This window comes from Cornus florida, unplaced genomic scaffold (genome assembly GCF_030987335.1).
Source record: "Cornus florida cultivar Cherokee Brave unplaced genomic scaffold, ASM3098733v1 CherokeeBrave_3.0.0_Hap2_Chr06, whole genome shotgun sequence".
Lineage (NCBI taxonomy): Eukaryota > Viridiplantae > Streptophyta > Magnoliopsida > Cornales > Cornaceae > Cornus > Cornus florida.
In genome coordinates, this window is record NW_026775576.1 from 88143424 (window position 1) to 88157396 (window position 13973).

General features: G+C 34.9%; 2 protein-coding genes across 4 annotated transcripts; both read left to right on the forward strand.

Moving 5' to 3' along the window:
• Positions 1–245: 245 nt before the first annotated feature.
• On the forward strand, positions 246–8564 carry LOC132312655 (uncharacterized). Its single transcript, XM_059811112.1, has 5 exons — positions 246–1875; positions 4620–4678; positions 5156–5284; positions 6079–6214; positions 8031–8564. Exons 1-5 carry the CDS (start codon positions 1171–1173, stop codon positions 8352–8354), a joined length of 1353 nt encoding a protein of 450 aa, XP_059667095.1. The 5' UTR covers positions 246–1170; the 3' UTR covers positions 8355–8564.
• Positions 8565–9544: 980 nt separating this feature from the next.
• Positions 9545–13219, forward strand: LOC132312656 (probable prolyl 4-hydroxylase 12). Of its 3 annotated transcripts, none has more exons than XM_059811115.1 (7): positions 9546–9782; positions 11226–11374; positions 11655–11712; positions 11789–11842; positions 12291–12348; positions 12461–12633; positions 12744–13219. In XM_059811115.1, the coding sequence occupies exons 2-7, from the start codon at positions 11235–11237 to the stop codon at positions 13089–13091; spliced, it is 831 nt and encodes a 276-aa protein (XP_059667098.1). In that variant the 5' UTR covers positions 9546–9782; positions 11226–11234; the 3' UTR covers positions 13092–13219. The 3 variants fall into 3 exon arrangements, with proteins under 3 accessions (XP_059667099.1, XP_059667098.1, XP_059667096.1); XM_059811113.1 differs by having other exon boundaries at positions 11258–11374; XM_059811116.1 differs by lacking the exon at positions 11789–11842 and having other exon boundaries at positions 9545–9782; positions 11258–11374.
• Positions 13220–13973: the final 754 nt, after the last annotated feature.

A 13973-nucleotide genomic window follows, 5' to 3' on the forward strand; every position in this document is an offset into this window, starting at 1 on the left:
GCGCAGAATCCATCATCAACACTGAAGATCGTTGTGTGATTACAGTAGTAGGAATATCATGCAAATCAAGGAGGTTAAAAAAAAAAAGGCATTTGAAGGAAGCAAAACCATTAGAAGTAGTGACTACTGTAGTACGACCAAAATACCACTAAAAACTAAACAAATTTACAGAATGCCACAGGTTAATATGTGTTCATCAGACCAAATGATTGGGAAAATTTATATATTATTATTTATTTATTCTTGTCTCCAGAAACCAGTGTGGCTTCTACTGGTTCAATAAATGAAAATTTTGAAGAAATAAGAGAGGAGTTGGCCGGAAGGCTTGAGTTGACTTGCAGGTAATCAATCCTCCTCTGTACCTATCATTCTCAATTTTGTTACAACTCGGCACTACCTTCTCTCTCATAAAACAAAATTGAGAAATCACGATCGCAATTCGCAATACCTTTTTTTTTTTTTATTTTTTTAAATAAAAATTCCGTACAGAAATCGCCCTCTGATCCTTGGATTTTCCTTTTATCTGATTAAAACTGAAATCTGGAACTTGGGTCTTTCGTCCTTTTTCTTTTACATATATAGTGAGATTTTGCTATCACATTACTTTTTCCTACTCTAAAACCCTAATTATTGGCAATTCAACGTTTAAACCAGTTTGTGATTGTTACTGTACGATTTTTGCGATCATCTGTTTGTGTTCTTCGAGTAGTTCATTGCAGGTGAGCTCGCTATTGTTGGTTAATCGTTTCCTAGGCAGTTGGGTATTCCCATTTGATATTTTCTCAGTACAAGAAGCTCAGTTCGCTGTTTTTATCATCTTGATGCTTTACTTTGATTTTCTATTAGTATATCATATTTGTTATGAATTTTATTGAGATTTTGCAACATTGATTGCGATATACATATCTGGCTAGCTTGGGCACCCGGTTTGATATTGTCATCATACCCAAAAAAAAAAAAAAAAATTTATAAAGGAACAGAAATCATGGTAGTTTACCAAAATTAGATACCCATTTGATATTTTCCATCATACTTGGATTCCTTTCTTTGGATTTCCATATCCATCCTATTTTGTTCATTGGGCAACCGTTCTCATCTACTCTGCTTTGGAATCTGGTTGAAAACCTTTGTTTCTAGATCTATGTTAAGATTTTTTGACCTTGGGCGACAATGTCAATCATCTGTGGCCTCCCTCTACTCGAGTGTGTTTACTGTCTGGCATGTGCCCGCTGGGCATGGAAAAGGTGTCTACACACTGCAGGCCATGACAGTGAGACGTGGGGTCTTGCTACGGCTGAAGAATTCGAGCCTGTCCCTCGGCTTTGCCGGTACATACTGGCCGTGTATGAAGATGATCTTAAGCACCCCCTCTGGGAACCTCCTGGAGGGTATGGAATTAAGCACGATTGTTTAATTTTGAAAAAGACTTACGAGGATACCCAGGGTCGAGCCCCTCCATATATATTATATCTAGATCATGAGCATGCCGATATAGTTCTTGCTATTAGAGGCCTTAATTTAGCAAAGGAGAGTGATTATGCAGTTTTACTAGATAATAAGCTGGGTCAAAGGAAGTTCGATGGTGGGTATGTTCACAATGGGCTGTTGAAGGCAGCCGGGTTGGTTTTGGATGCAGAGTGCGACATTTTGAAGGATCTGGTGGAGAAATATCCAAATTATACCCTGACTTTTACGGGGCATTCCCTTGGGTCAGGTGTGGCAGCATTATTGACAATGGTGGTGGTGCAGAATCGTGATAGATTGGGGAATATTGAGAGGAAGAAGGTCAGGTGCTATGCTATAGCACCTGCCAGATGCATGTCACTAAATTTGGCTGTGAGATATGCAGATGTTATCAATTCGGTTGTTCTTCAGGCAAGTTATTATGGTCTTGTTATTTGATGCCTTTATTCTGGTTTTAAGTGCTTTGGACAACCAATCCTATGGATATGCATATTGTGAATCTATAACAACTTTTCCATTTGTGATTTGTAATGGATATGCATCTTGTGAAGCCATTACTATATTTCGAGTAGTTCCTTTTGCATTGACACGGATTGCACCCTGCTTTATTTTCTATTTAACATATAATGCTGCTTGTAATTGCGTTTACTCCAAAAATAAGGGATTTCTTTCTTAGTTATTATGTATCTCATAGGAAGTAATGTGCAGCATGTCTATGTTTCAACTTTCATTCGATAGGAAGCCAGCAAACAAAAATATCCAATGCTTTGTTTAAACCGTCTTTGTTTGGGTAATAGGATTTGGATTTGCTAAAGGGAGTGAGCAATCGTGGGGCTCTTGTAAGATTTGATTGTCTTTATCCTAATCAATTGCATTGATACGTGTTAAGACAATGAAGTCGAAATGATTTATATACATAAAGCACGTGGCAGGATACTCCAGCAAGCTCACAGAATAAGTGAACAAATTCATCCATAAGTTTATCTTATTTCAGGGTTTGGTTATGGTACTTGCATAATAACCTTGTTTCTAATTATCTGGGGGATACAGGCTGGAGGGTTATTATGTGGACAAGTTTCACTAAATTTGCCTGTGAAAGAGAATAATGAGGTTAATAGCCCATTAGCACACATGCATATCTTGTTGAATGTCACCCTGGTTGACTTGGAGACAATTAAATTTTGCATGAAAAAAGAAACATGTATAATGACTGCAGGCATTTTTATTCTAGTATAATGAGAGTTCGATGCGCAATGAAGTTCCTAAAACCAAAATGAAGAGAACATGTTCAAGATAGTGAATGGTAAACTGTATGGTGCACCGAGTTACAGTAACTGGTAAACTGTATGAGAGAAGTTTCATTCTCATTGGGATTTGTTCTAAATGGTCAATAATTGTACCAGATACCTTATTATCTGGTAAAGAGAGTACATATACTTCTATAGTTTTACATGGTAGAGAGTGCATGTACTTCTATAGGTTTACATGGACAGAGCTTGTTGAATAGTGCCTTTGCATATTAATCTGTGTTAACTGGATTCCCTGTTTTATCAGGTATTTAATATAAATATAGTTAGATGATCAACAGTGTAAAACTGGATTCCCTGTTTTATCAGGTATTTAATATAAATATACTTGAATGATCAACATCTTTCATTTTTGAAGTGTCTGCATGTGAACTGATACAACTGGTTAAGTCCATCTATAGTCCTCTAAGAACTTGTGTTTACTCCAAAGGCAGTTTTCTCAGCTTTGCTTCAATGAATAGCATTAAAATGTGCCAGTTGCCCTGGATGGTAAAGTCTCTTAGTAATTGTAAATTTGTAATAGGGGATTGAGATCAAATTTTGCCTTTGGTTTGGAGGAGATCATGGTATGGAGAAGGCCACACTCATTGTATAGCCTATGAGTGCCTCTTGGCCAGGTGAAAAAAGTTGAAATACCATTGACAGTAGACAATCCAGCCAAGCCTTTTTTAAAAAACTTTACTTGAAAGTATGCTATCTTAACGCTTTTATAGTATATAAACAAGAGTATGATTTCTATATAAATTATGAATGTTTGAGTAATTTATTCGTCCACTCTAGCATGAAAATTTTTCTTCAGCTTAACAAGAAAATAGCAAAATGCATTGATTCAGGAAAAAAAATTGGCAAAATGCATTTGTTTAGAAGTATTCTTTTCCAAGCCAATCCAAAAGGATAGGCATCTTTTGCTTTACTTATAATTTAGAAATAAAATAACTAAATTCCTTATCTTTCTACCAACAGGCTAGTGGCTTAGCGGTACCAGGCTCCTACTTCCCAAAGGGAGGTCAGGGGTTCGAGCCTCAGTGGAGGCATGTGTGTGTGAGTACCAATTTAAAAAAATAAAAAATAAAAAATAAATTAAAATTCCTTATCTTTCTGAAAACAAAGCAATTTGTTTCCTTCCTCTTTCTTTCAATTGGCAGCATTTTTTCCCCCTAAGTTTTTGATTGGTAGCATTTGTCCTAGGAAAGAAGCAAGAGCAAGAGCACTTTGAACCATTTAAAGTAAAAATACTTTGGCCTGCCATTGCGCATTGCACCAAACTCATGCATGTCCTGGCAAGTTCATAGTCACTGTAAGCTACTGCATGCATTCTTTAGTTTTGACTGACAATGGTCAAGAGTGAGATCCTCCTAATTTGGGGAAAATAATTAAAATTTATGTTAATGCAATTCAATTAAGAACCAATATGATCACATGTCAAAGTTGTGCTTGAGATGAAACTTTGTGATCAATGTTTAATGATTAACTAGTTGTTCAGAGCCTTGCAATGATTGCAAACATAGATGTCATCTTCTCTAAATTTTGTCTGGGTTTCTGAATAACATTTTGCCCTTTTTGTATCATTATTTTGGCTTAGTGCAGCCCACAAATCCGTGGGCATGTTCTTACATGAGCACAGTAAGGTACTCCTTTTGCTGGCACAAGTTGTGTTTACTTGGAGGAAAAGAGATCATATATGTGCAGAACTTGTCTTTTTTTCTTGTTCAATGTCATGAAATATCTGGATGTTTCACCTACTTGTTGCCTTTAATTGTTTTATATATCTATATATACATATATATATATATATTAATGCTGATGATATGCTTTTTTGTTCTAATGTTGTTTTTTTAATTGAAATAGGATGACTTCTTGCCCCGAACAGCCACCCCCTTGGAAGACATTTTCAAGTCGCTTTTCTGGTAAAAGATTGGGCTTCATCACTTCAAATGTTCAATTTTTGCTTTTTTGGTTTTTTTTTTTTTGATAAGTAATAATTGAAGGCTCTTAAAAATGTACTCCAACAGCCCAAGCCAGGAAGGGGGGGACAGAGAGAGAGAGAAGTTACTCTTACAGCTTTTTAAATGTTAGACTATTTGTGTTATCCAGAATTTCGTTCCCTCTTTTTCTCTAAGCGGGTAAAAAATATAGCCCTTCTTCTTCCCTCCACCAAAAAGACATTGAGGAGAAGAAACACAAATATATTTTCCCTCTAACCAGGGGAAGCTGGTTGATCAAAGGGCTTACAATTGTTTCTGTAAAGGGCTTCATAGGTATCTGAGAATTTAGCTAGGCAATATCACCAAATTTTAGCTGTTCTAATATTTTATTTCCTTTTTTACCTTTTAATTTTCAATTCATTTGATGAGAGGCTTTCCTGTAAAAATTATTTTGAGCAGTTTGCCATGCATACTATGCCTGAGGTGCATGAGAGACACGTGTATACCAGATGAGAAGATGCTCAAAGATCCAAGGAGGCTGTATGCACCCGGTCGTCTCTATCACATTGTTGAGAGAAAGCCATTCAGGTACCTTTAAAGGCATTAAAAGTAGTGTCACGATCTAAGAGATGACATGAGACCAAAATCAGATCATAACTCATAACTACAACTCATAACACAGAGCTTGGTCAAACGTTCATTCAACCGAATGGGTTGGTTTTGTTTATCAGTAACAATGTTTATAAGGATTGATTCAATTGGTATCCCATGTAAGCTAGTACAAAGTGATATTGAGTGGCACATGTTCACTTTCCTTTTCTGTAATATAATGTCATCTATTGTCATAGTCTTCTGATCTATGGGAAGTCCCCCATTTCCCGTGTTTGAATGGATGCTTTCATTGGTTTTGTCACATTGAACTACAACCAGTTTTTTAATTCCAAAATTATGTTGATCATCTTTAAGGCTATGGTACATGGACTTTTCAAAAGTACATGAAGTACCCGTGTCAGACACACATCACTCAGATATGAGTATGTCACATTTGTCTGACGCATTTGGTTGGACATGCACCTAAAAAATATATCCAGTAATTTAATTTTATTACCAAATGAGTGAAATACCTATATTGAACACTATATTGCATAAAAAAAAACATTATTTTGTTCTGAAAATATATATATATATATATATATATATATATATATATATGAATATTTAGCAGTTTATCTGTGTCCTTTTGTTTGGAATTTGATATTTCTGACAGTTAAACACATAAACACGCCAACATACATCCCGAGTCCATGTAACATAATTTGAGGTGAGGGAATAAGTCAACATTTGACCAGTCTGACCAATCCCTGTGCATTTTCTGTGTTCAGGTGTGGAAGGTTTCCCCCAGTTGTGAGGACCGCAGTGCCTGTGGATGGGAGATTTGAGCACATAGTTCTCTCTTGTAATGCAACTTCTGACCACGCCATCATTTGGATAGAGAGAGAAGCCCATAGGGCTTTGGATGTGAGTTCTATTTTTCTTTACTGTTTGTAGTAGTTAATGAGTAATAGCAAAATGTCACCTTGTTGGCTGACAAAAGTTATGATGTCTATAGCTAAGTCACACAATCCTTCTGAAGTGGTGTCGCTCACGCGCTCCGTGCGCGAATTGGCGCTCTAAGAGCAAATTCTTCTATAATTCGCGAATTCAATTTTTTCAATTCATGAATTCATAACGATTTCTCATTCATTGAATTATGGACAACCAAATGTGACATTTATTATTGATCGCAATAACCAAATGTGTCTAATACTGAATAAAAAAGGTTAGAAATGTGAAGAATAAACCTACATGCTTAAAAAAGAATATCATTACCATATTGCTCATTTTTGTTTTCTTATTTAAGTCTAAAAATGTTAAACGTGTGTGTACATTGTATAGACACCTATATATTTGCAAACAAAATATATAGATACTTTTACTTTTATTAGTTAAGATGTTTATTGTTTTATAATTCTTTAAAGTAATCATTCAATGTATGAAAATAATCTAGAATAAATTTATGCATTTCTCAGGTCGCATTTCTTTAAAAATAAAAAATATGATATGAATTTGGTATTTTAATTATTATTAATATTATATATCTTTTAATATTAAAGACTTAAGGTTACTTACGGTTCAAACACATTTTTTTTTATTTTATACACATAATACTATACAAGTGTACAGGCACTCCCGCTCTGACTAAATTTTAGATTTTGTTGCTTTTGCGTTCCCGCTATCGCAACCGCTTTCGCTCCCGCTCGGAGACCAGATTTCCGTTAGTATAAAAGTAGACCAGATTCCATTTTCCCGACCACCATACATGTGTTCCCTTAATAAACGGTATTAAGTTTGTAGTACTTCATTTTTAATAAATTGAGCTGACCGATATGTTGCTTTCCTTAAGTTGAACTGTTATTCTTTCCCAATTTGGACCTATCAAAGAATGTGATTGATTCAATTCAAATAGCACAACTATTTTCAGATTAATCTCTTGAATTCATTTTAGCGGTCACTCTAAATTAACGTACTCCGATGGAATTTAAAGTTTTTGTCTCTCTTTATGTGGTTTAAGATGTTTCAAAGACTACCAAAGCTTTCTGAGGTAAGGATAGCTAAATTTTAGCCAGAGATGAAAGATCAGTACTCCTAGTTAGTGTTAAAATTGGTGTGAAGCATATGCATTTGTGAGGTAAGAGATACGCTTAAGTTACCTCTTAAGACAATTTTGTGGTCAATATCTCATCGGTTGAACTGCTTCTCCCTCCTACCTGAAGTCCTTTGTGCCTGAGCTGTGCACTATTTGGATTAGCCACGATTAAGTATATTACCTATACAACTGAGACTATAAATCAGTTCACTGTTATATTATCATTTTCAAAGTTTTTCGTTTAATAATTCTTAACATGACCTCTTTTTCTGTCAGATGAAGATTTAAAAAAAAAAAAAAAGAACTACTTTGCAACTGCTGTTTTTTTTCCCTCCTTGTGATAACAGTAGAAGAGAGATAATCTCGTGTTCTCCTGTTTGATGTTTGTTACCCAAAATGTGTAACACAAAGAAACACATAGTTTTAACATTTCAATGATGCTACATATTCTTCATTAATTTTTACCAACCGCAAAAGGAGAGAGCTTTGGGCATGAATGTGTAAATTTAACGTCTGAAAATATATACAAATTTTCCTATTCCTGATTTATACTGTCCATCCATAAAAATGGAAGAGCTTGAGGAATTGAAGTCCTACCTCAGAAAATAGACTTTGTTTTGATGTTTTCATTTCTTTCTTGTGATTCAGTTAATGCTAGAGAAAGATCATAGCATGGAGATTCCGGCAAAGCAGAAGATGGAGCGGCAGGAGACTTTAGCCAGAGAACACAGTGAGGAGTACAAGGCTGCACTACAGAGGGCTGTTACATTGGCTGTGCCCCATGCGTATTCACCGTCTCAATATGGAACCTTCGACGAGCATGAGGAAGGGGAGAATTCAGTCAAATCAAGTTCCGCCGGATCATTGAAGAAAAGCCCAAAGAGAGAGAGCTGGGACGAATTGATAGAACGGCTTTTTGACAAGGATGAGTCGGGTCACATGGTCCTCAAGAAATCACATACTGCTGATTGATGTTGTAATCCAAGGATAGCTGTGTAAATGAATATATTTGTGGTGAATATTCATCCATTCATTCATTTGTAAAAAAATTGTGTTTCTTTTGTTTGATGGTAATAGCCTTAGGAGGGCATGGATGAAATTGGTTTTTAGATTCCTTAACAGTGTAGCAGAATTTAAAAAAGACGGGGTGGAGAGGCAAATATTATGTTGTTATGGTTGAAATGATTTAGGAGTCCTGAAACCCCTCTACTATTGCTTTTTATATAATAAACCCTTGCATTTTGGTATAATATATTAAATCCTTATATATAAGTTTTATATATTAAATCCTTGTATTTAGATATTCGTCGCATTGACCATCAATTCTTAAGCTATCTCCAAATCCAACTTCACTCATTGACCAGGCACTTCTATTCCAATTATCGTCATAATTTTCCAAACTCCTCAATTTTAAGTTACTTCAATAATTTTCTATGTATTACTAGTAGATTACATATAAATAACAACAATGGCCCATAACATAAAAATAAAATAACTAAATAAAGGCTTCACCAAAATTGTTAAAAGGTTACATTTAGAACATAAAATGGTACTAATTGAGTCATGACCTAAGTCATAACAATTATATGATTTTTATCAATGACACATATTGGGGTATACATTTAAGTATGCATGTTAATTATCCTTGTACTAAAACTTGTGTTAATTTCAAAAACAAAATAAAATTTTCAACTGATTAATCAATGCAAATGTTAAGTATTACACTAATATAGAAATTAGACTGGTATAAGATTATTTAATTTTTATTATTATTACATGTAAAAAATATTTGTAAAGTTAATAAGATTAAGAGCTCGAAAGACATGATTTATTTGATTTTTCACAAATTTCTTTTAACAAGTTTCAAAAATTGACTTGGTGAATGGGACATAGTGAAATTGATTTCTATTTACCAGTTTTGTTATATATTGGGATTGGTATGTATTGGCATTGGTAATAAAAATTGGAAAAAGAGGACAACAATGGAAGCTACTCTTGTATCAGAGCCAGGTTTCGATCCTGGGACCTGTGGGTTATGGGCCCACCACGCTTCCGCTGCGCCACTCTGATTTGTTGTTCTAAATTCAACTAATTGCATTAAAAAAATCAAAAATAGGAAATCTCTGTTATGAAAATGGACAATCAAATTCACGAAATTATCATGAATTGCATGAACGTCCATGCTCCGCCGCAACATCTGAACAACAAATTCACGAAGTTATCATGAATTCATCATGATTTCTCTTTTCAAATTCTCTTTTAGTTAAAATAATATAATACAAACCTCTGTTTGTCAATTGGGGTCTCACTCTCATCTTTACGGTCATCGATGGCGACCCATCTCTCAATTTTGCTTCTTTTGGTGTTTACATCTTCTTTCTCGAGCCTTAATGCAGAAATGTAAGACACCCATCTCAATTTTCGCATCTTATTTGATTTCGTTTGATCTATATTGATGGGTATCATTAATTGTTGTATTGTTTGGTCATATTAGCAATTCTAGCTATAGATTTCGATTTCATATGGTGCCTGATCACGGTTGTTCTTGAAATGCATTGCTTGAGTGTGTATGTGTGTGTTTGTTTCCATTTAGTAATCAATATATTGATATATAATGATGGATTATGGACACTAGTAACGCAGGTTCAATGGAATAAAAGAAGAAGAAACAAATTTGTGTGAAGAGAGGTTTATGGGCTAAATAATATTCATCTATTTATTTCTTTTTGGATTAATAGTCTAGCTATCACTACGAAATATTTGAAATGGGTTTCGATTTTCAGAATGAAAACCAAAATTTAGGCATTAATCGTTAAAGAGAGAATATTGTAGTGTCAATTGTATGTGGAGTTTGGCCTTGGTTCTTAGAACATCTAGAATGGGAGATTGCATGGGTAAAATGATAATTTCAATTAAAATGTATAGTTTCAATTAACATGTATAATTTCAATACCTTATATAGCAAACACAGAAGGTGTTATGACTTTGCTCTTCCTTGTTGGGTAAGAGAATCGGGATTGATAATGTATTTTTTGTAAGAGATGAGGCTGCTGGCCGTTGGGATTGTGGGAGTACTGAGGTATGTTGTTGAAAATTACCTAGCATGGAAGTGATTTGCAGCATTTGCCTACCATATTTACTGGAAATCAGCACCGCGAGGGAAAAAGAAATGGAAGAAGAAAATAAAAAAGAAGCCTTTTATAAAAGAAATTTTCTCAATGAAGAACCTATTCATTTTGCTGCTATAACATTAGTACATGATGTTACTGAGTACAATTTTCAGGGGTCAACTCTTTTTAGATGCCAAATGAAGACTAAGCAGAATAGGTTACCTGCCAAGACTTGGATTTAATCTGATTAAATATTTAGACAGTTTGGGCTTGTACAACTTTACCAAAAATTTTGTTCCCGCAAGTCATGTAGCAGTGAAGACTGATAAGTTAATACCAAGTTACGAGAAGAAAGGTAGATTGCAGTTCTTTCAAGTTCATATAATCGGAAGTTTTTTTTTTTCTCTTTTTTAAGGTAAGAATCGTATAATCAGAAGTTGTGTAGCCTTGGCCTGCTGTAAAACTAAGCCAAACTGAAAGCTGGTTACTATATTTTTTCATTATTGTGGATGTTCTGGATATTTGGACTCCCTAAGGATTGATCCAATAATATTTCCATCTATTCACTACTTGTATACTAAGGATTCAAATCTTAACTAATTGTTATGCGTTCTGTTGTATCCATGATTTTAAGCTCTGTTTGGTGACTTTATAAGTTACTAAACATAGAGAAATTTGTCTCACTAACAAGTGAAGAAATGTCTTTAATGTGTTAAAACTGTTTCTAATATAGCCATTTCATATGCAACCATTTCACTGCATTAGCCGGAAGGAACTGAGAACTAAGGAGGTAGACCAAGAAGATATCATACAATTGAGTCATCCCGTTCAATCCAACAGAATTGACCCATCAAGAGTTATCCAACTGTCTTGGCGACCAAGGTCAGGTACTCCGATATATTTATTATTTCATAGCTTCTTCTATGTCCCTTGTGGGAGATGGAACACTTAAGGATTGTATGGTTTTGATGAACTATTCAATTAATTAATTATGGATATATTTTTTGAAAAGAGAAATTGTAAATGATAATTACAATTTCACAAAAAATTAATGTTTTCCAATTAGGTCTTTATGGAGGAACAATTAAAAGGATACCATGAAAAATATGTATGTTCATTGTCTTATTAACTGTAGAGAATTCCATCATTTTTCTTGGGACAGGGTCTTTCTATATAAAGGATTTTTATCGGATGAAGAATGTGACAGCCTCATTTCTCAGGTAAAGTCTGTTCTCCTACTTTATACACTTTTCTTTATGTTTTGACTAATTTCTTAAATATGCATATTGGGTCTAGGCACAGGACAAGAAAGGGAGTTCTAGTGATCCAACAAAGGTTGGTACAAACAAGGTGCGAGTTTTTATGTTTTTCTCAACTTATGGTTTCAGGCTTTAGTGTACATCAAACCATAATATAACCTCAATTCTACTAAACTTTCAAAAAAAGAAAAAAAAAAAAAAAAAAAAACCTCAATTCTACTACCCCAGATGTAGGGAGGTGCAGCATTCAAGGCTCGGTTGAGACACGGGTCTGTGCTTCATGCTTATAAATTACATGTTTGTGTGTGTGTATTTAGAAAATTGCGGAGTTAAAAAAAATAAAAAATTTGGACTTGTCCCTGGGGAGGGGGATAGAGCTTTAGTGACCAGAAGCTGGTTTGAAAGTTACTATCGAGTTGTAAGCTGGTGAAACTTATTAAAAGACATGTTATAGGTGCTGCCATCTGAAATAGAGGTGGGCACTGGGCAGAATTAAATAATTTATTGTTGTATAGTTATTATCTTTGTGGTTTGTTTAGGATGATATAATTGCAAGGATTGAGGAAAGGATTTCAGCTTGGACTTTTCTTCCCAAAGGTTCTTCTCCTCCTTGGTTTCCTAACTGTGGTTTACCTTTTAGTATGTTATTTTTGTGTCATCTTTTAGTATGTTATTTTTGTGTCATCTTTTAATTTCACCTTCTGTCCAGGTAACAGCAAGACTTTACAGGTTCTGCATTTTGGGGCTGAAGTGGGCAAACAGAAATATGACTACTTTGGTGACAGTTCCACATTGGTGCGCGGTGAGCCTCTAATGGCAACTGTTATTCTGTATCTTTCGAATGTCAGTCAGGGTGGTCGGATCCTCTTCCCCAAGTCAGAGGTGAGAGAGAAACCATTTTAGTTATCTATGTTTAAGTTATTGCCATTTTCACTAGGATATAACCTATTACTCAAATTTCAATTGGTAACACAGTAAACTCTCAAATGCAGAACAAAATTTGGTCTGATTGCGTAAAAAGCAGTAACATCCTTAACCCCTCAAAAGGGAATGCAATTCTATTCTTCAATCTCCGACCCAATGCGTCTCCTGACATGACTAGCTCCCATGCCAGATGCCCTGTCCTTGAGGGGGAAATGTGGTTTGCCACCAAATTCTTCCATGTGAGAGCCATTCCCGGGGAGGAGGTCCTACTCAAATCAGACAACAGCGAGTGCACTGACGAAGATGAAAGATGTCCCCAGTGGGCTTCGCTTGGAGAGTGTCAAAGGAATCCAGTTTTCATGATTGGTTCTCCTGATTATTATGGGACGTGTAAAAAGAGTTGTAACGCATGCTGATGGGTAACCTTAATATTTCCCCAACTTTCTTCTATATTTCTTATTTTTTTTCTCCCTTCTTTAGGAAGAGGAAAGTGTAGCTATCATAATTACTGGTCATTCATTCTATACTTAGCTGAGTTTTTATTTATTGTTGCTTGAGAAGTCTGCACACTAATAAGTGCTTTTTAACGTTTGGGTTTGATTCTACTCTTTACCAATCTGGGGTGAGGTTTATGTCCTATAACGACAATGGACGATGTTTGCCTCGAGAAAGAATTAAAGATTGGTCAGTCAAAGTTTGACCTATCTTTAATCAAGGGAATTAAAGGGAGTTTTATATGAGAAAATCTTATAGAGGAATGAAAGTGAGACAATGAAGTCATTGATGGGTATAAAATGGTTTCATTTTATATCATTAATAGCTCTAATTAATTCACTTTTACAAATAGATCAAATTAATCTGACTATATTGAACAAGAAACAAGATTAGAATAGAAGCCTCAAATCTTCATAATATATATATATATATATATATATATATATATATATTATGAAGATTTGAGGCTTCTATACTATCAATTTTCACTGTGCAAATGGCCGGAAAAAGCTACACCTCTTATGGAAATCCTGGATTTAAATCCCCAATCTCATCTTTAATCTCTTTATCCGCTTTTACTTCTCATGGGTCATCTCTTCTCCTTCCAACTCCATCCCAATGAGTACCTTTCAAAATCCTAACGCTATCTTCGATTGGAAGGAAAGAAGATGGGTAGAAAGAAAATAGGAAAAACTCTAATGCTATCGAATCTAATGTTATCTTCGGTTGAAAGGATAGAAAAGGGGTGGAAGGAAAATAGGAAGGAAAGAACAAATTTCCTTCATTCGGTATAGATGATATAA

Bases quoted from the DNA above. Each gene is read 5' to 3' on its own strand.
- LOC132312655 (XM_059811112.1), top strand. From the start codon at position 1,171: ATGTCAATCATCTGTGGCCTCCCTCTACTCGAGTGTGTTTACTGTCTG. The intron at 1,876-4,619 runs GCAAGTTATTAT...TAATTGAAATAG, and splicing joins TCAATTCGGTTGTTCTTCAG to GATGACTTCTTGCCCCGAAC. The intron at 5,285-6,078 runs GTACCTTTAAAG...TTCTGTGTTCAG, and splicing joins GTTGAGAGAAAGCCATTCAG to GTGTGGAAGGTTTCCCCCAG.
- LOC132312656 (XM_059811113.1), top strand. From the start codon at position 9,712: ATGGCGACCCATCTCTCAATTTTGCTTCTTTTGGTGTTTACATCTTCT. The intron at 11,375-11,654 runs GTCAGGTACTCC...TTCTTGGGACAG, and splicing joins CAACTGTCTTGGCGACCAAG to GGTCTTTCTATATAAAGGAT. The intron at 11,713-11,788 runs GTAAAGTCTGTT...TATTGGGTCTAG, and splicing joins GTGACAGCCTCATTTCTCAG to GCACAGGACAAGAAAGGGAG.